Consider the following 20,003-nt stretch of genomic DNA (forward strand, 5'->3'; position numbering starts at 1 on the left):
TAGTCTTTAATCCATTTTGAGTTAGTTTTGGATATGGAGTATGGAAAAGATCCAACTGTATGTATGTATGTATGTATGTGGATATCCAGTTTTCCAAACCCCATTTATTTGAGGAGACCATCCTTTTCCCATTATATAGTTTTGACAGCCTTGTCAATAATCATTTGCCCATATATGCAAAGATTTATTTCTGGAATATCTATTGTGTTCCATTGGTTGATATATCTATCTTTATGACAGCACATCATCTTACTTACTGTTGCTTTGTACTATGTTTTGACATATGAAGTGTGAGGCCTCCAACTTTGTTCTCCTTTTTCAAGAATGTTTTGGCTAGTCAGGATACCTTGATATTCCATATGAATTTTAAGATATTTTTTTCTATTTCTGAAAAAAAAAAATGCCACTGATATTTTGATAGGGATTGCATTGACTCTGTAGATCAATTTGGGTCATATGGATATTTGAACCATACTGAGTCTTCCAATCCAGAAGCACAGGATGTCTTTCCATGTATTTTGTCTTCTTTAATATTTTAGCAATGTTTTGTAGTTTTGAGTCAATGAGTCTTTCACCTCCCTGAATAAATGTATTCTTAAGTATTTTATCCTTTCAATGGCATATTAATTGGGTTTATTTTCTTAATTTCTTTCTTGGATTGAGCATTGTTATTGTTATTGACAACTTTCTTGGACTGAGCATTGTTATTGTTATTGACAACTAATTTTTGTGTGTTGCTTTTGTATCCTGCCAATTTGTTGAAATAGTTTTTAGTTGTAATAGTTTTTTTTTTTTCTGGGATTTTTAGGTTTTTCTACATATAAGAGTATGTCATTTGAGAACAGAGATAATTTTACTTTTCCCCCCAATTTCTTATCTAATTACTTTTGCTAGAACTTCAAGTACTACATTGAATAGTGTTGTCAAGAGTGGACATGTTTGCTTTGTTCTTCATCTTAGTGAAGGAGCTTTCAGTCTTCTACCATTGAGTATATTAGCTATGAGCTTTCCATATGTGGCTTTTATTACATCGGGGTAGTTTTCTTCTATTCTAATTTGTTGAGTAACTGTTATCATAAGAGATATTTAATTTTTCTGTATTGAGATGATCATGTGGTTTTGTCCTTGATTTTGTTAATGAGATATATTACATTGATTGATATTTTTATATTGAACCATCCTTGTTTTCCAAGTATAAATTCCACTTGGTCATTGTATATGAACTTTTTGATGTTCTTTTGAATTTAGTTTGCCAATATTTTGTTTAGGATCTTTGCATCAATATGAACCAAGAATATTGTTCTATAACTTTCTTGGATCTTTAACTTTTTTTGTTTTAATATCAGGATAATGCTGTAATACTGGCTTCATAGAATGACTTTGCATGTATTCCCTTCTCTTAAACTCATAGGCAGAGTTTGAGGAGGACTGGTATTGATTCTTTAAATGTTTGGTACAATTCTTCAGTGAAGCCATTTGCTCATAAACTTTTCTTTGTTGGGAGCTTTTTAATCACAGCTTCAGTCTCCTTACTAGTTATAGGTCTGTTCAGATTTTTTATTTCTTCATGATTCAATCTTGATGGGTTAGATGTTCCTAGGAATTTGTCCATTTCATCTAGGTTATCCAATTTTTTGGCATATAATTATTGATTGTAGAGACTATTGATAGTAGTCTCTCATGATCCTTGTTAATTTGGGGTCATAAGTTGTAAAATCCCTGCTTTCATTTCTATTTTAGCTCTTTGAGTCTTCTTTCTTCTTTTTTAAGTTAATCTAGCACCATCATCAACTAGACTTGGAAGAGAACCTCAGGAAATTCTTTGAGAGTAAGAAATACAAGTCCCTGGATCTGTGGTCCAAGAAGACACATACCATGTGCTGTGACTTAACCGGCACCAGGAGAACCTGAAGACCAAGTAGCAGTAGCAGCAGCAGCAGCAGCAGCAGCAGTAGCAGGAGTGCTGCAGAAGGTCAAGGCCTGAGCATCAGCATCAATAAAACAAAAAAAATGGGAAAAAATATGACTATCATATAATCTGATCATTTCACTTCTGGGTATTTATCTGAAGGAAACAAAAACACTATCTCCAAAAGATATATGCACTCCCAGTTTTATTGCAGTACTTGATAATAGCCAAGATATAGACTCAACCTATATGTTTATTGATGGATGAATGGATAAAGAAAATGTGATATACATCCACACAATTGAATAGTATTCAGCCATAAAAAGAAGGAAATCTCGGGGCGCCTGGGTGGCGCAGTCGGTTAAGCGTCCGACTTCAGCCAGGTCACGATCTCGCGGTCCGTGAGTTCGAGCCCCGCGTCGGGCTCTGGGCTGATGGCTCAGAGCCTGGAGCCTGTTTCCGATTCTGTGTCTCCCTCTCTCTCTGCCCCTCCCCCGTTCATGCTCTGTCTCTCTCTGTCCCAAAAATAAATAAACGTTGAAAAAAAAAAATTAAAAAAAATAAAATAAAAAAAAAAGAAGGAAATCTTGCCACTTGTGGCAACATGGATGGACCTTGAGGTCCATTATACTAAATGAAATGTCAGACAAAGAAAGACAAATACCATTGATCTCAGTTACATGTGGCATTTAAAACAAACAAACAAACAACAACAACAACAACAAAACCAACTCATAAATACAGATTAACAGATTGGTGGTTGCCAGAGGTGGGGGATAAAGGATGCGTGAAATGGTGAAGGTGGTCAAAAGGTACAAACTTTCAGTTATAAATAAGTAAGTCCTGGGGGTGTAATGTACAGCATAGTGACCACAGTGAATAACACTGTATTGTAATTTTGAAATTTGCTGAGACAGTAAATCTTGAAAGTTCTCATCACAAGAAAAAGATATTTGTAATTATGTGTGGTGATGAATGTTAATTAGGCTTATTGTGATAATTTTGAAATATACACATATATTGAATCATTATGTTGTACACCTGAAACTAATATGTTAATTATATCTCAATAAAAAAGAAACCAAAATATAAATACTTTAAAAAACAAAACTTCATAATTTATAAAAAGAAACTAAGTAAACAGGCTTTTTTATGTGTGAAGAAGAAAAAAAATGAAGGGAGTTGTATAATGGTCATCTGTTGTGGACTTATTAATTTGCCTGTGTGACTACCTATAGAAAGGATGCAGAGTCAAAGGACAGATAGGGTTTTCAGTTTGACACGCTCCGCAAGAACATGGAGGAGAACATGTAGGAGGGCCAATAGTGGTCTGCCTCTCCTGACACTGATGTCAATCGAGTCTAAACACAGTAAGAGAGATTTGGTTTATACTAAACAAATTGAATATATTTGAGCTATAATTTGAGAGATTTTAGTTATGCCTATTGAATATATTAATGTGTTACATATATTAATATATGGAATAATATATGTTGAATAATTTAAAAAGAGTTAAGTTTCCACATATTTGTGAATTTTCTTGTTTTTTTTTAATTTGTTTCTAATTTCATTTCATCATGGTTAAAGAAGATATTTTGAATGGTTTGAATCTTCTTTTTAAGCTTTGTTTTGTGGCCTAACATGTTGTCTCTTTGGAGGAATGTTTCATACTTTGATTCTATTTTCATTTCCCTTTCTGTATACTATATGGGTATTTTCTTTGTGATTACCACTGCAATAACATGAAATGTTTTAAAGTTATGACAATCTACTTTAAACTGATAATCACTTCAATTGTGTGTAAAATCCACTCTTTTACATCTCTGCTTTTCACACTATATGTTACTGACGATATAGTTACATCTTTTTATATTGCATATTTCTTAACATAAACCTACAGCTTTTTATGCTTTTTCTTAAATTCTATACTATATTGTAAAGTGATTTACATACCTACATTATCATACTTCGAGATTCTATATTTTTTAAAATATTTAACTTTACCAGGGAGTTTTATATTTTTGTATGGTTTTGTGTTACTGTTTATAGTCCTTTTGCTTCGATTTGAAGGAGTCCCTTTAGCCTATCTTATGGGGGTAAATCTAGTGGTAATGAATTCCCTCAACTTTTGTTTATCTGGGAAATTCTTAATTTCTTCTTTGTTTTTGATGGACAGATTTTCCAGATATAATATTCTGGGTTGCCATTTTTTTCTTACATCAGTACTTTGAATATGTAATCTTATTCCCTTCTAGCCTGCAAAGTTTCCACTGAGAAATCTAATAGTAGCTCTTTTGTATGTAATAAGTTGCTTTTCCCTCATTGCTTTCAAGATGCTCTGTTTTTGACTTTGGACAGTTTATGATGTCCGTTGGTTTGCAAACTGTCTCTGTACATAAAGGGCAAGTAGAGACCAAAGCAAGAATCAGACCACTCCAGATTGGTTGGTGGAAGTTTTAATAAGGAATTTACATACAAGGCTTGTCTTGGGTGGCCGCAAGATGAGCCTCCGGTTGCCCGGGTTCAGCTTGCACGTCAACTGGTGGTCATATCTTCTTGATTACCTCCTTCAACAATTTCTCTCACTGTAAATCCCTCTGGATTTTTCCTAATTGGGGTTCCTTGAGCTTCTTGACTTTGTATGCCCATTTGTTTCTCAGAGTTGGGAAGGTTTTGGCCATTATTTTTTCAAATAGTTTCTCTTTCTTTTCATTCTGGGATTCACATAATGCATATATGGTTCCATTTGATGATGTTCCAAAAGTGCTTTAGGTTCACTTCATTTTTCTTCATTCTTTTTTTCTTTTTGCTCCTCTGCTGCAATAATTTCAAATGTCTTGTCTTTGAGTTCATTGATTCTTTCTTCTGATTGACATCGAGTACCTTTAGTAAATTTTTCAATCCAGATATTGTATTCCTAATTTCCAGACTTTGTTTGGTTCTTCTTCATAGTTTCTATCTCTTTGTTGATATTCTCATTTTGTTCATGCATAATTTTTCCCGATTTCATTTTGTTGTCTATCCATGCTCTCTTTTAATTTATTGAGTATCCTTATATCTCATATCCTTATACTCATATCCTTAGTATATGTCTGTTTCTTTAGGAATAGTTTCTGGAGATTTAATTTGTTCCTTTAAATGTGCCATTTTCCTTATTTCTTAGTATGGGTTGTTATTTTTTGTTGGGATTTCGGCATTTGAAGAATCACTCATTGCCCCCAGGTTTTTTGCTTTGCTTTTGTGTAGGAAAAACTTTCTCTACTCAGCCCAGCTAGATATTCTAGAGATTCCTCCAGGCTTTTCTGGGGATGCATCTTCTTTGTGCTTGAGGAACTTGGCCAATTTCGTCTCAAGTGCTCTTGCTGGTGCCACTTTGTGATACTGTGGCCTCTTTGGTGCTGTATTAAGCTGCAGTATTGGAGCTTTACCTATTGTTTCTGTGGTAATGAAGACTCTGGTGCATGTTGATAGTCTGTTCTCAGCCATCCCTATCCTGGCACACTATTCCTGTCAGTACTTGGATTCAGGAAAGACAGAAAATCGTCCCTTGGGCAGTCCCCTAAAAGTCAGAATGATGGATATGTTTCACTCCTTTCAACAGGGAGAAGGGAGTTTCCTCCTAATTGTGCCACACTGTGTTGGAGTAACAGTTTCTGGATTTTCTTATAAAGGTACTTGGTCTGTGTTTTGTTAGGAATAGTTTCTGGAGATTTAATTTGTTCCTTGTCCTTTAATTTGTTCTATGTCTTCATGGGAGAGGGTCTGTGGCTTTCTATTTTGCCATATTGCTGATGTCACGCTCCCTATTTAGCCTTAGTTTTTGAAAAATATTTCTGCAGCTATAGGATTCTAGGTTGACTCTTTAAAGTTATCTTTGCACCCAACATGGGGTTCGAACTCATGACCCTGAGACCAAGTGTCGCATGCTCCGCCATTTGAGCCAGCCAGGTGCCCAGACTTTTTTTTTTTTTTTTTAATGTTAGTATTTTAAAGGTTTTGCTCTACTTTTTTTCTGGCTAGCACTGTTGCCAGTGAGAAGTCTGTTGTCATCCTTCTCTCTTTTGGTTTTTCTCTGACTCCTACAAAGATTTTCTTTTTCATACTGGTTTTAAGCTATTAGATTATGATGTAGTGTGTGGGTATTTTTTCTGAAATTTCATTTAGTTGGAGTTCATTGAGTTTCTTGAATCTGGGGCTTTAAAAAATTTCAGTTTTTCTGTGGTATAATTAACATGTAAAGTTGTAAGATATTTAAAGTATACATTGTGATAACTTGATACATGTGTATATTGTTCCTCCCATCTAATTTAATTGACACATCCATCACCTCACACAATTATCCTTTTGTGTTTGTGAGAACTTTTAAGTCCTAATCTCTTAGTAAATTTCAATTATACAGTACAGTATTTATCAGTTATATTCATGTTTTATATCAGATCTTCAGACCAATTCATCTTAGAGCTTATTGCTTATACTAAAAGTTTGTAACCATTTACAAACCTCTCCCTATTTTCCCACCCTAGCCCCTGGCAACCACTTTTCTACTCTATGTTCTACGAGTATGACTTTTTTTTTTAGATTCCACTTATAAATGACATCATGATACCATGAAATATTTTTCTTTTTCCATCTTATTTCACTTAACATAATGTCCTCAAGTTCCACCCATGTTGTTATATATAGTAGGATTTCCTTCTTTCTAATGGCTGGAAAATATTAGTCTATATATGTATATAGACACATATAGTACATTGTTATTTATATATTATACATGACTATTTTCATTTATAATATTATAGTTATCCACTTATAATTGTATGTATTATCCTATACAATATTATTATACATTATTTTAATATATACACAGTGTATATAAACACAATAGAATATATATCTCACATCTTCTTTATCCATTCATCCATCGATGGACAAAAAGTTGTTTCCATATCTTGGCTATTGTGAATAATGGTGAAATAAACATGGGAATACAGGTATCTCTTTGATATCATGTTTCATTTGTTTTGCATATATGTACCAGGAGTGGAATTTCTGGATCATATAGTAGCTCTATTTTTAATTTTTTGAGAAAACTCCATACTGTTTTTCATAGTGGCTGCACCAATTTATATTCCCACCAACATTGCACAAGAATTCCCTTTTTTCCTCATTCATGAACACTTTTTATCTGTCTTTTTGATGATAGCCATTCTAACAGGTATGAGGTGTTATTGTGATTTTGACTTGCATTTTCCTGATGATTAGTGATCTTGAACACCTTTTTGGGCACTTGATGGCCATTTATATGTCTTTTATGGAAAAAATGTCTATTAGGTTCCTTTGCCCATTTTTAAAATCATATTGTTTGCTTTTTGCTGTTGAGTTGTAGGAGTTCCTTATATACTTTGGACATTAGCCTGTTATCAGATATATGGTTTGCAAATATTTTCTGCCATTCAGAAGGTTGCCTTTTTTTTTTTGTAGATAGTTTCCTTTGTTGTGCAGAAACTTTTTAGTTTGATATGGCCCCATTTGTTTATTTTTGCTTTTGTTGCCTTTGCTTATGGTGTCAAATAATATAAAAAAAAATCATTGACAAGACTGATGTCATAAAGTTTACTCCCTGTGTTTTCTTCTAAGAGTTTCAGGGCTTCAGGTCTTAAGTTTAAGTCTATTTTTTTGAGTTGATTTATTATATGGTATGAGATAGGTTTTATTCTTTTACATGTGGCTTTCCATGGTCTCATGTAGGAGATAAATCAATTAGCCTGGCTTGTTTTCCTGGTTGTCTCTGAAATCTTTGTGTTGTCCAAGTCATCTTTTGTTCTTAGTGGCCCCAATCAGTTGAGGGTGTGCCAAAATCCATTATTGTCTCAAAGGGAAGCAGTCAGCACCTAAATGTAGGCTAGTTGGAGACTGGTCCCCATAGGCAAGAGCTGGGAAAATATGTAGCTAGACTACTTCCACAGAGTAAGTGGTAGTTCTGAGTTTTTGCCTACTTTCTCTGCACTGGGCTGGGGTGTATTGCCACAGGAGGTATGTTTGAGCTTACTAAGAACTTCTTTGTTTACTATAATCCTGTGGGACTACTGAATGCAAGTACCATTGCCTCTCTGAGCCAGGCAATCCAGGCACCCATATTTTAGGTGGTAATTGATAAAAGCAGGGAGAAAATCAATACAATACACTGCAAACAATACAATGTGATGCAATACAATACAAAAGTGCAGGGGGTTGGGGGGGTGGAAATTACATGGTTAAGGCAATTGGGGGAAATGGAGGAGAAAAGGCAGGAGAGAAGGTAAGCTATCATAATAGGGACTGCATCTTAGTCTTTGTTATATACTTGGCAGGGAAAACAGACAATATAAACACATTTATTAAGCACTATGTATATGCTGGGGTATGGTATGGTTCCATGCACTTTAATCTTTGTAATCTCACTGCAAAGCAGTTATTAGTATGTTTTCAGAGGAAATAGAAAGCTTAAATAACTTGCCCAATGTGTGGGATACAATGTCTTTCATACACCAGGTCTTGAATCAATACTAGCTGAATAAATGAGTACATATTTATTTATATGAAAGATATCTTGTGAATTTTCCTTGCTGTGCTTTTTCTAATATTTCCTAGAAAAATGCTAAAATCATTCATTACAGCTAGGGAAAGGACTGTGATAATTGGTATGGAGTCATAGCAACAATAACAGTAATGGCTGTAACACATGTAGACTTCTTGTGAGTTGGCCACTGTTTTGGTTTACAGATATTAACTCATTTAATCCCAACAACACTATGAAGTAAATAAAATCTTTATTTTACAGATGAGGAAATGGAGGTGCAGAGGGGCGAAACAGCTTGTTAAAAGTCATCCTGTTGGTAAGGAGTAAAGCCAAGATTTGAACCTTGAGAGATGAGCCCCAGGTTGTATTTAATACCTCTGCCCTATCTTGCCTCTAGTTCCTTGCTGCCTTTCACCTAGCTTCACCTTTGGCTTCACGCCCAGATCAAGATTTCCCTAATTTCTTCATTCAGGCCTCATTACAGCCACTTTGGCAAGCCCTGCTTTCCAACACCAAAGGAAAATATCAATAGACTTCCCAGTTTTTTCTGATGTAGGAAAGGCAAAGTGAAGTCATGGAATAAGGTACCAACCTCTTCAGCTTTCAGGTGGCAGAGAAGGGGAACATAAGTCAACCTTGCTGTGTTTCCCAGATTACTACCTCAGCAGATGAACAAATAAAACTTGCTTGATGAGCTTCCTCAAATCAAGTGGGTCAAAGACATGAACAGAAAATTCAAAAAAGAGGCCAATATTTTTATCTAAAAAAACCAACCTTAGCTAGATTCATTCTTATTTGATTTTTTGCTTTGAGATTGGCAAACTTTAAAAAGATGTGGCTGATGTGAGGGGCATGAGGGATAGTAAGAAGGTAGGAGGAGGATTGCTGAATTATAGATTCTGGTGAGGTTGAAGTAATGTTGGAGTTGTGTGAAAGTGAATGGACTGGAAGGACAGGAGGTAGTGATCAGAAGATGGGATTTTAAAATTGAGAACGTAGAGAATTTGAACTTACTGATAATTTATGACTAAGGCTATAGCACCATAGTCCAATAAAAATATGTGATTCACGTATGACATTTTGGTGAGATATTTAAATTCTTTTTTTACATAGTAATTCTTCAAAACTTGTGTATTTTACACTTAACAACACAGCTTTAAAAATTTTTTTTAATGTGTATTTATTTTTGAGAGAGAGAGACAAGAGTGTGAGTGGGGGGAGGGGCAGAGAGAGAGAGAGAGACACAGAATCCGAAATAGGCTCCAGGCTCTGAGCTGTCAGTACAGAGCCTGATGTGGGGCTAGAACTCACAGGCCATGAGATTATGACCTGAGCCAAAGTCACACTTAACTGACTGACCTATCCCAGGTGCCCCACACTTACAACACATCTTAACTTAAACTAGTCACATTTCAAATTCTCATTAGCTACAAGTGGCTAGTGACTATTATATTGGATGGCACAGCTCTAGAGTATGACCATAGGTTAAGTGGTCCGGTAGAGAGACCAAGGTGTTGGAAGGATCACCTATGTAAATACTGGAATCACCAAGAATATTAGTCACTAAAAAGAACATGTTAGACCTATATGTAGAGTTGGAAAAATCCCCAAGACATATGGTGAAGTAAAAATTAATTTTCATTATAATATGTATGGTTAATATTATTTTAAAAAATATGTAAGTTACAAAAGAATACTGCAATGAAAGAGACATGCTAACTTGATGGTGGTTACCTCTGGAGAATGGAGTAGATATAGGATGTGGGAATGAAGGAGGACATCTTGCTTTATTTATTTCTGGGTCTTTTAAATATTTTACAATGAGAAGGTATTCATGTACTCTTTGCATAGTAATTTTTCAAACAGTTAAAATATGAATACCATTGATCCAGTTATCAGTTTGACTTGGTTCCCCTCCTCCCCCATCACCTGCCCTTTCCTCAGTTTCACGTATCATGAATTATTCTGAGAATACAAAGCTGGACGGCAAACTAGCTATTTTTATCATTTTCATTAGCAAGAGGGTATGTATTCCAGTTTGTTATCTATGCTGTCGTAAAGCACCTTGTTAAGACTTCCGTTTCTGCTTTGTGTTGCTTGGGGCCTCAGATGACCACATCTTATCTCAAGATGTATATGATTAAGCCAAGGAGACTGAACTGTGGGGTTTGGGGTTCCAGTCTGTGCTTTATTCATCAGTATTTATTTTCTCAACTAAGATAAATGTGTAGTTCAGGAATGCTCAAGAAGACATAAAGAAACATCTGGTAATCTCTTTCTTTAGATTTTGAGCTTCTTGAGGGCAGGGTCTAAATCTCTGAACCCCTGGTGTATTAATGCACATTACATAATAGGCACTCAATAAATGTTCTTTAAACAGCACGTGTTAATGGTAAGAGGCTAGAAAGTATACACAGAGTTTAGGGCAGACTGTGTGTTAATTTCTATGTGTTGCTTTCCTAATGAAGTTTCCACTTCTCCTTCAAAATTTAGGTCAAATGTCACTTTTCCCTCTTAGCTTTCCCTTCTGGACAAGTAGTTAACAGCCATATCTTCAATGTGCCCACATAATTATTTGTATACCTCTTAAACCTTCTCTTGCTATATGTTCACATTTTAAATTTCTCTTCTAATTGTGAGTTCCTTTTGGGTTAAAGACCATTTCTTATTATATATTACCCAGTGCCTGAGATATAACAGGGGCCTAATAAATGTCTGGTGAATGAATGACTATATGTATAGAGCAGACCTTGTCATCTCAAACCTATTTCCACACACAGGAGGAAAGAAAGATGAAACTTACATTTAAATAGTGAATTACAGAATATTTATTGAGTACCTGCTATAGACTAAGCAGGAGGAACAGAAACAAACTGTCTGGAGTTAGTTTTAACTCCTTCAGCAATGCCGGATTCCTCATCATAAAAAAAATCCCATTCTGCTGATTTAGTATTCATTCACTCTTGGATTAATCATCACGTACAGTTTTCTCACGTGTACTTTCAAATATTGCATAATGCCGTAGACCATTAACTATTCCAAAGACTGTCTGAAAGACCAGAGGAATCATCATTGCTTTTACCTCTGTTTGACAAAGCAGCAACCAGTAAAGTAAAACCCTTCCTTTTGGTGGCAATGGAAGAGTATGATACCTAAAAAGGAAAAATAATTAAGCACTTCTTCTGCATGTATTTTCTATAAAAAGTTCATTGGTTCTCTTAAGTGGATAATTTCAATTCCAAGGTCTTTCATGTAGATAGCAAAAAGGTTGAAAGCTAGCTATTTGAAGTACCAAAGTACATTTTGATTAAAATGTGTCATTGGCAGCTAAAGAAAAGTTTAACATTAAAAAAATAAACAAAAACAAAAGGAAGGAAGGAAGGAAGGAAGGAAGGAAGGAAGAAAAGGAACAGATGGACTTACTTGACTGCCAGGCGTCCAGTTTTAGAAAAAGCCAAACCAGTGGGATATAAAACACCACATACTATGCCAACCAGTGAACTCCTCAGAACACAATTTTCCTGGCTTATATTGCCTGGAAAACAAAAGGAAATTTAGTCTCCTTTTAAAACTCAGGATAAGAACAATTAAGACAGTCTTGTGTCCTCACAGAGTAGTTATCTGTACTGTCCTCAATCATAGTGAAAACAATAGAAATTCAGTCTCTAAGGCACATGATAGACTAACAGCAACATGTTTAAAAAATGCCTTTATTACACTTAATGTAAGGTGAGTTATCTCTTATAAATTTGGTTTTTGCAGAAGCAATTTCATAATGAGAAATATTAAACAGCAGACCCAGACATCTGGATTCTAGGTTAATGCATTTTTATTGTCAATGTGTTAGGCATGTGTTAGTGATACAATGCTACATAAAAGAGACCCAAACTCTAACCTTTAGGTGAGTCCAGTAGGAACAAAAGAAGTAGACAAATATTTAAATAAATAATTTTTTAAGTGTGTACAATGCTTTGAAGGTAAAATGAATAGAGAATGTGTCTAGAAACCTAACCTACCCTGAGGGAATCCGAGGTTTCCCTGGGAAAGAGATATGTAAGTAGGGACCTGATAAACAGGATTCAGAGGTTCCATTAATTACTAGTTGTGAAACTTGAGGTAAGGGGAGGAGGTAGGAAATAACATTAGAAGCCTACACAGTAAGCCAGATATCTCATTAGGCATTTAAGATATTGTATTTTAATTATCACAACTGTCCTGTGAGGTAAGTACTAGTAGTCCTAATTTATAGATAAGACAATTTAGTCTCAGATATTAAATGACTTATCCAATGTCACAAAACTTAAGCAGTGGGGGGGGGGGGGGGGGGGTAGAATCTGAAATCATGTGTGTAGAATGCCAAAGCCTGCTTTTTATATTATGTTGCTTTCTAACATACGTGAACATGTCTTAGTTTTGGTTGTGTACCTGTAAAAAGGACACGATACTATTTGTTCTGCCTCATCAGGAGGATTGTTGTGATGAGGAAACAGGACAATATAGGTAAAGGTACTCTGTAAGTTGTAAAGGAATATACAAGTGTAAGTGATCATTATAAATGGTAGCAAAATTTTGTGTTAATGTGTAATTTTAGACATGAACACATTATACATTAATGAATTTAAATTTACCTAAATACAAAGCATCTGTTACAAGGAACTTATAAGCGACTACAGTAGACAAAAACGGAAGTGTAGTCACTGATGCATATGTCTTCAAAGCATCATGTTTAACCTTGAAGCAGTGTCTGAAAATGAAGTTCGCCAACATTCCAGAGAAACTAGCTGCTGTTCCAAAGAACACTGTGCCATACACATTTAAAATCCTAACAGGGAAAACATAGAGAAAAATTACATTCAACATAATACAGTATTCTCTTAAAGGATATATCCTTTCCTGGGTATAACCAACACCAAATATTTCTTGAATACTTACTATGCAAGAGACATTTTCTCTGTGCTGAGGATGAGGCACTGATAAAGAATATTAAAAAACAAATCTCACTTCTCATGGAACTTTCATTCTAATGAGAGGATAATTCTCTCTCTGAGATCAATTAGAGTGGTTCTAAAATGGAACTCTTTTAAGAGATAAATTCTGGTCACAAATAAAAATTAGTATGTTCTAGTATAGCCAAATTTTATGAGATATCTAAGAATGCTGCTCTTGCTAAAAGGATTAATTTCTTAAGTCATATGAACAAAGTTGTTTACATTTTGGTTAGTCCTTCTAGCAAATAACTATTTCTTAATTAGTCCAGATATATTTCAAATAATTTGTCTAGGATTTCCAAAACTTCATGCAAAGAGATTTGATAGGTTTAGTTTTATTTATTCCGGTCATACCTAAATTCATAAATGTCTGAGGTCTAAGATTAATGTCCTTTGATAATGTCCTCTGTTAATCTAAGTTTAAGTGGTAATGTGAGATAATATGTACACCATGGAATCTGTATTCCTTTTTTGCTGAATTCAGCACTGTGCTGAGTCAATTAATTCTGAACTGAATTTAATTACAATTGAACATCAATTAAATATAGATAGCTCCCAAAATGGTGTTCTCCTAATTACTTTTAATTTAAAAATGTTTATTATACAAATAACATTTCAACAATAATTCTGGACTTTTTTTTTTTTTTAAGTTTATTTATTCATTTTGAGGGCACCTGGGTGGCTCAGTCAGTTAAGCATCCAACTCTTGGTTTCAGCTCAGGTAATGATCTCATGGTTAGTGGGTTTGAGCCCCATGCTGATAGCACAGAGCCTGCTTTGGATTCTCTTTCTCCCTCTCTCTCTCTGCCCCTCCTCTGTTAGCTCTCGCTCTTGTTTATTTTGAGAGAGAAAGAAAGAACGCCAGTGGGGGAAGGGCAGAGAGAGAGGGAGAGAGACAGAATTTCAAGCAGAGAGTGCTTGTGAGCCCAACTCGATCTCACAAAGAGATCGGAACCTGAGCTGAGATCAAAAGTGAGACACTTAACCAGCTGAGCCACCCTTGTGCCCCTGGACATTTTATTTTTAAGAAGCAAAAGAAATTATCCACGGTCTCAATATTACAACAAACCACTATTTTCATCTGTCCATACTTCTCTTCAGTTTTTTTTATAAGCTTTTTTATAACCAACTCAATAAAGTTAATAGATCTTAGATACTTAGAAACAACAGTAATGCAGAAGATCTGCAAATAAAGTTATTGACTGTCAGTCTGGGTGTGTCTCTTACTTTTCTTTTCTAAGATACTCCATTTTTTTTTCTATGATTTCGATGACCATGGGTCTTCTGAATTTTTCATCTCCTAGAGAAACACTGGGCTGACCATGTGTGTATGTTGCCATTCTGATGTCCTGGAAAACACAAAATTTCAGAACCATAATAGCTAATGATATTAATTATAAATTTTATAAATTTTAGACTCCAATTAAAAAACATTTAGACCCTAGTAAAATGTCATCTGCTTTCACATACAGTGTCCATGATTCAATCACTATTTAGCAGCTACTATTTAGTAGACAATGGCTTTTTGAGAAACTGGCAGGATAATAATCATCTCTAATTTATACTTTTATAGATGAGAAAAATGAGGTTCAGAAAGGTTGACTTGCCTTAAGACCTAGTGTAGAAGGATAACTTGCAGAGATACTGAGTTTTTGTTTTCCTTACAGTTTTCCTCAAAGGTAGCCAGGTCCTCTGTAGTTCTTTTTCTAGCTTTTTCAAAGCTAGAAGGGAACAGTAGGTACTTGTTGACAACTATCTCATGAAAGCCTGACCTCCTTTTGGAGATTATGTTTCCTGGAGATGGAAGAGAGCAGCGACTGCCTTGGAGAATAGTGAGAGAGACATCAGAAAGAGGGACACTGTTCCAGGCTAGGAAGAGGTAGTAGATCATGGATACCGTGGATTACAGAAATTATATATCCAGCCCCCTCACCTGGGGCAGAAGCCACAGCCTTTGCTGGAAACTACATGTGGCACATGAGGGAGCTGGGACCCAAGGTACTGAGCTTCAGGGTTGGAAGGCTCCAGTGTCCCAAGTGTAAAATATGAACAGACAGTTGCCAATGTCAAGGGACCATGAGGGTTTGGCCAGTAACATCTTAAGAGAAAGTAAAAAATAGTGATAAACAAAACAAAACAAAATCGGATCCTCAAACAGGATCCTTCCTGAATGCTTTGCTCTGGTTAAGACTTTCAGGTCTCTGAAAAGTCTTAATAATGACATGTGTTAAACCTGTTGCCACATTGGTATTATGAGATTCCAGATTAGCCGATGAATAGATTACAAAATCATGGCCCTTCACAATTTATACCAACTTCTGTTTTAATATTTATAGTCAAGGACACAGACTAGATCTCAAATTTCAGGAGTCCTGGGCAAGAGAATTAGAGTGGATTAAGCATAATGAACACAGAAGATAATAAATCAGTGATTCTCAACCTTTAGTGTACACAGGAATCACATGGGGGGTTCATTTTAAATGCAATGTCTTGAGCTCCCTCCTGAGATAGCTGGATTCAACAGGAATAGGGTTAAGTCTAGAAATCTGCATTTTATTTTATCTTTTTTTTTTTTTTTTTAAAGTAGACTTCATGCCCAGTGCGGAGCCCAATGCGGGGCTTGAACTCAAGCAGCCTTGAGATCAAGACCTTAGCTGAGATCGAGTTAGATGCTTAACTGGAAGCTTACAACTGAGCTACCCAGGCGTCCCACAGAAATCTGCATTTTAATAGTACCAAGTGATTTTGCCACTGGTTGTCAGTGGACACATTGCTGTAATTGTTGAACATCACTGTAATACTCATTTGCTGAGTAAGTGATATGTACCAATCCTAACTAATGAAAGGTCAATTCATTCATGGCATCAACCTCCTGAAAGTACGGGCTCCTTTGAACTTTCCTATGTTAATACACAGTAAGTAATAACGGGCAAGTTTCTTTCCTTGTATCACTGCAGAATTGGACTCAAGCCAGTACTATCTTTTTCTTTAAAATATCTGGGAGGACAGGGAAAAAAATTATAAATTACAATTTCTCAGGGACTAGATTTAATCTTTTGGCTCTTTCAGACATCTAAATGGAAAATGAAAGAGATAGTAACATCTAAGGGAGATTCTATATCTAAGCCATCTAATGTACTATGAAGGCAGGTATCAGTAATGTGGTAATTTACCAAAAATCTTGGATAAAGTACTTATTTTTCTGTCATTCAATTCATTGATGACATTGAAGTCCCTTACTTCCCACAAAGAAAACTCTCAGGCAATGCTTTGAACCAAGCTTCTACCCTACTGATAGTCTACACTATCAGTTTATAGGGAACCCAGACAATTAGTATAATGATTCTAAAATCCTGAAACAGGACAGATACTTATTGAGCACAAATATTTACTGAATGCCTAGTCTTTGGAAGGCACTGTTTATTAAAGCAGAGAAATAGGCTGGTAATTTTCTGACAGACTTTTACCAAGTGCTGAAATGTAAAGACTGCTATAACTAACATTTTATCTAAAAATTGACTAGTCCAAGGTCACCATGATTATACCATTACGAGTGTATGTATCGAGGTTTATAGTCTGGAAAGTATTTTACAGTTTTGTAGTGCTTTTATGTGTATTATTTTGCCTGACTTTCAGAACTTTAATATTCACTCATCATTTACACAGCACCTGATATTTGCCAGACCCCAGGATAATTAAAAGGTAGATGTATCTTCTAGAACCCACAAACCGGCCAACGTGAGGACAAAAAGCAGGTAATTTACAGGCAGAAATGAGTGTGCCATACAAACGAAACTAAACGGAACTTTAGTTCCAAACTTAACCTGGCCAGGGGAAGCGTGGGAAGGTTTCCCGGAGTAAGCGAAATTTAACTGAATAGCTGAAGAAGGTGAGGTGGGGAGGGATGGTTACAGGGAAGCACTGCAAGTTGAAGGAAAGGCCAGCGCAAAGGCCTGGAGGCCAGAGAAAGGAAACATCAAGCAATCGGGACTAGACTTTAGGTCTCCTACTTTGTCTCCGTCTCTTTCTATAGCAACTGGGGGCTCCATTGATTGCGCTCTGCATGGACTTGGAGGCTCTTCTCTTTAGATTTCCAAATCCCATAATTTCGGAAGAGTCCGCTAACATATTGAGGCTGCAGAAATCACGACTCCTACCGCCCTGGGTTTCCGCCTACCTTGGACGCTTCCCCAGTTCTGATCGGCAACACACCTGCATCCTTCAGGTCAGCCCCAGCCTCACGCCCAAGCGCCGCCATTTTGGCGGCTCACGTGACTAGCGGTGGGCGGGGACCCAGAACGCCCGCCCCGAGCGGGAAGTGGTGCGGGCTCACGCCTCTAGCCTGCAGCCCGGCCCTCCCCAACTCAGTCAAAAGCCGCGCCCTCCATCCTGGCTGTGATTGGGCACGGCATCCAGAAATGAAGGCCTCTCATTGGCTTCGAGGAGGTCCAGACGTCCATGGTCCCGCCTTCTTGCCAGCCCTGCATTCCCTTATCCTGCTGTGTGTTAGCCTAGCTCCCTCTTCTCTCAAGCTGAGGGGGTGCGTGAGGCGGTCCGAGCGCGGGGATGTCGCGCGCTTTCTCCTCTTCTGGGCACCTCTGTTAGCAGGGGCCGAGCTGTCCGCCCCATTCGCTCCTAGAGGGAGTTCTTCCCTCTGGCCTGGTCCGTGTGTTAAGGCTTCCCGGACACCTCCTCCCGAGAGCCCCCAACCGGCCGCCAGAGCGGCCCCGACCAGCCTCCTCCCCGCTCCCCCCTCATCCCCCCAGCGGTGTGTCTCCTCTCCCAGTCTTTAGTTACCTCATATTCCATCTTTTCACCCCATTTGGAAGGGACCAGAGAAAGACACCCCCCCCCCCACTCCCCAAGAAGACCCCTTTGCCAGCCGGTGTTTCGGGGTGGGGGTGGGGGGCGCTGCGAATAGGCCTGGCGCCCTTCTGTGCACGTTCAGTGCCCAGCAGTATCTCCCAGACCAGCAACCCCCGACCCTCCAGTCTCCATGTCTTAGAGAAGCCAAATTCGAGAGTTATATAATTTCTAGTGCTGCTGTTTTTCCTGCCTGAGGAAACACTTCATCGCGTGGAGGGTGCAGGACATTTCTGTGCACTTCTATATAAGAACGGGGTGTGGGCAGGGGTGGCCAGCGGTAGCAGAGAGATTTCTTGTCTTTTCTGCAAAAGGAAGGTGGGTAGTTTGGAGAAAGATAGAAAGGGTGGATGTGGAAGCCAAGCAGCAGAACTCTCATTTAGGAAATCGCGAACCGTTTGCACAGCTTGTGCTCACATGCCTAATACTACTACATCGTCTCAGAAAACACCTTTGGGGGAAGGTTTGACTTCTCTCGAACAGTCTCAGTGTTTTTCCTCGCCGGATAGGGAGCTGCTTGGATGCGAAGAGATGGCATGATGTGAATGACTCCAGTGTGAAGAAATCTGCTTCGCCAACTCATCCTGCATCAAGTGCCCATTGAGTAGCACTGTCACTTTAATGTCTCCATGCCAAGGGATTGCTTTCCTTCTTTTCAATCCTCTCGGTTAATACATGGGAGGATCAGAATCAGAGGGGCATTAAGGATTAAGCCTGAGGGGCTTGGAGAGCACTGAAGAAAAAAATGAAAGTGACAGCAAGCTGGATCCTGTCTTACTGAGGGGGTGAGATCTGGAACTTCTGGTCCAGTAAATAAAAAGGGGGCCTTTCAGTCTGTGTATTGCCCCAGAAAACTATTCAAACTCACCCACCTTTTTAGACACCAGAGTCAAAAAGGTTTTTAAAAGTATTTTTTGTTGGGGAGATTAAATTTTTCTCTAAAGAATTGAGAATCTTTATCATCAACCAGTTCATCTGAATTCGATCATGTACTGAGTAATGAGACAGCTGTATAAATTTGGTTTGTGCCTTAATTGAGTTAGTCATTGAATTCCAAAAATGTTGATGCCTGAAGAAGAGTTTTAATAACATTTTCTATGCTTACGATAATTTTCTCAAATTTTTTTTAACAGAATAAATATTTTATAAAAATCGAAAAACTCAAGGTTATTTTTTTCTGAACTCTGTGGGCAGTGTCAAAAGTTTAATTGTGGGGAAAATACATCATTTTTTTCCTTATTGAAAGAGAAGACAGCCTGGATTTCAAAATTGAACAGTGAAGTGGTTTGCAACAGTTACCTGGCTCTTGGCCTCAGTCCAGCTGGATCAAGTTGAGACCTGAAAAGATCTTGAATCCTGTGGCAGTGGACAGACCCAAGAATGCCAGTCAAGAAGAAAGGTGGGCAATGAAGCTTCCTATATAATATATGTTTCTCCCTTTTTTTGGTTCTGGTATTTGCTATTTAAACTGTTTTCCATTTGAGAGTAAAATTTTCCTTGGGCTTTGCGAAATATTTATTGTAATAATGTCTTCTCTGTGGTACATCATTAATATTATTTTGCTAAAGTAAAATGAAGTAGGGCTATAGTATTTAATTACAGACATTTGTGATTTCATAAATCAGGTTGTCTAAATTACCATTCATAATCAGCATAAATTTGATACCACTGATTTGAGCTTTTC

The 20,003-nt window shown here is 37.1% G+C and overlaps 2 protein-coding genes across 16 annotated transcripts in view; one reads left to right on the forward strand and one right to left on the reverse strand.

The window, feature by feature from the left end:
• Positions 1–11,278: 11,278 nt before the first annotated feature.
• TMEM126B (transmembrane protein 126B) lies at positions 11,279–17,815 on the reverse strand. Of its 4 annotated transcripts, XM_045483806.1 has the most exons (6): positions 17,634–17,740; positions 15,064–15,177; positions 14,684–14,805; positions 13,097–13,290; positions 11,892–12,003; positions 11,279–11,620 (listed from the first exon to the last, which is right to left on the reverse strand). In XM_045483806.1, the coding sequence occupies exons 3-6, from the start codon at positions 14,794–14,796 to the stop codon at positions 11,437–11,439; spliced, it is 603 nt and encodes a 200-aa protein (XP_045339762.1). In that variant the 5' UTR covers positions 14,797–14,805; positions 15,064–15,177; positions 17,634–17,740; the 3' UTR covers positions 11,279–11,436. The 4 variants fall into 4 exon arrangements, with proteins under 4 accessions (XP_045339762.1, XP_045339759.1, XP_045339761.1 ...); XM_045483803.1 differs by lacking the exon at positions 15,064–15,177 and having other exon boundaries at positions 17,634–17,815; XM_045483805.1 differs by lacking the exon at positions 15,064–15,177 and having other exon boundaries at positions 17,669–17,716.
• A 1,759-nt stretch (positions 17,816–19,574) lies between these two features.
• Positions 19,575–20,003, forward strand: part of DLG2 (discs large MAGUK scaffold protein 2) — a 2,060,218-nt gene continuing 2,059,789 nt past the window's right edge. For all 12 annotated transcript variants that reach the window (XM_045483773.1, XM_045483776.1, XM_045483777.1 and 9 more), the window contains exon 1: positions 19,575–19,718. In XM_045483773.1, the coding sequence (XP_045339729.1) occupies positions 19,700–19,718 (19 nt within the window). In that variant the 5' untranslated portion in view covers positions 19,575–19,699. The remainder of the gene's footprint in view (positions 19,719–20,003) is intronic.

The sequence above is a fragment of the Leopardus geoffroyi genome, chromosome D1 (assembly GCF_018350155.1).
Source record: "Leopardus geoffroyi isolate Oge1 chromosome D1, O.geoffroyi_Oge1_pat1.0, whole genome shotgun sequence".
Taxonomy (NCBI): Eukaryota; Metazoa; Chordata; class Mammalia; order Carnivora; family Felidae; genus Leopardus; species Leopardus geoffroyi.

Bases quoted from the DNA above. Each gene is read 5' to 3' on its own strand.
- TMEM126B (XM_045483803.1), bottom strand. From the start codon at position 17,714: ATGGCGGCGCTTGGGCGTGAGGCTGGGGCTGACCTGAAGGATGCAGGT. The intron at 14,806-17,633 runs GTAGGCGGAAAC...TGTGTTTTCCAG, and splicing joins GAACTGGGGAAGCGTCCAAG to GACATCAGAATGGCAACATA. The intron at 11,621-11,891 runs GTAAGTCCATCT...TTTCCTTTTTAG, and splicing joins ACTGGACGCCTGGCAGTCAA to GTATCATACTCTTCCATTGC.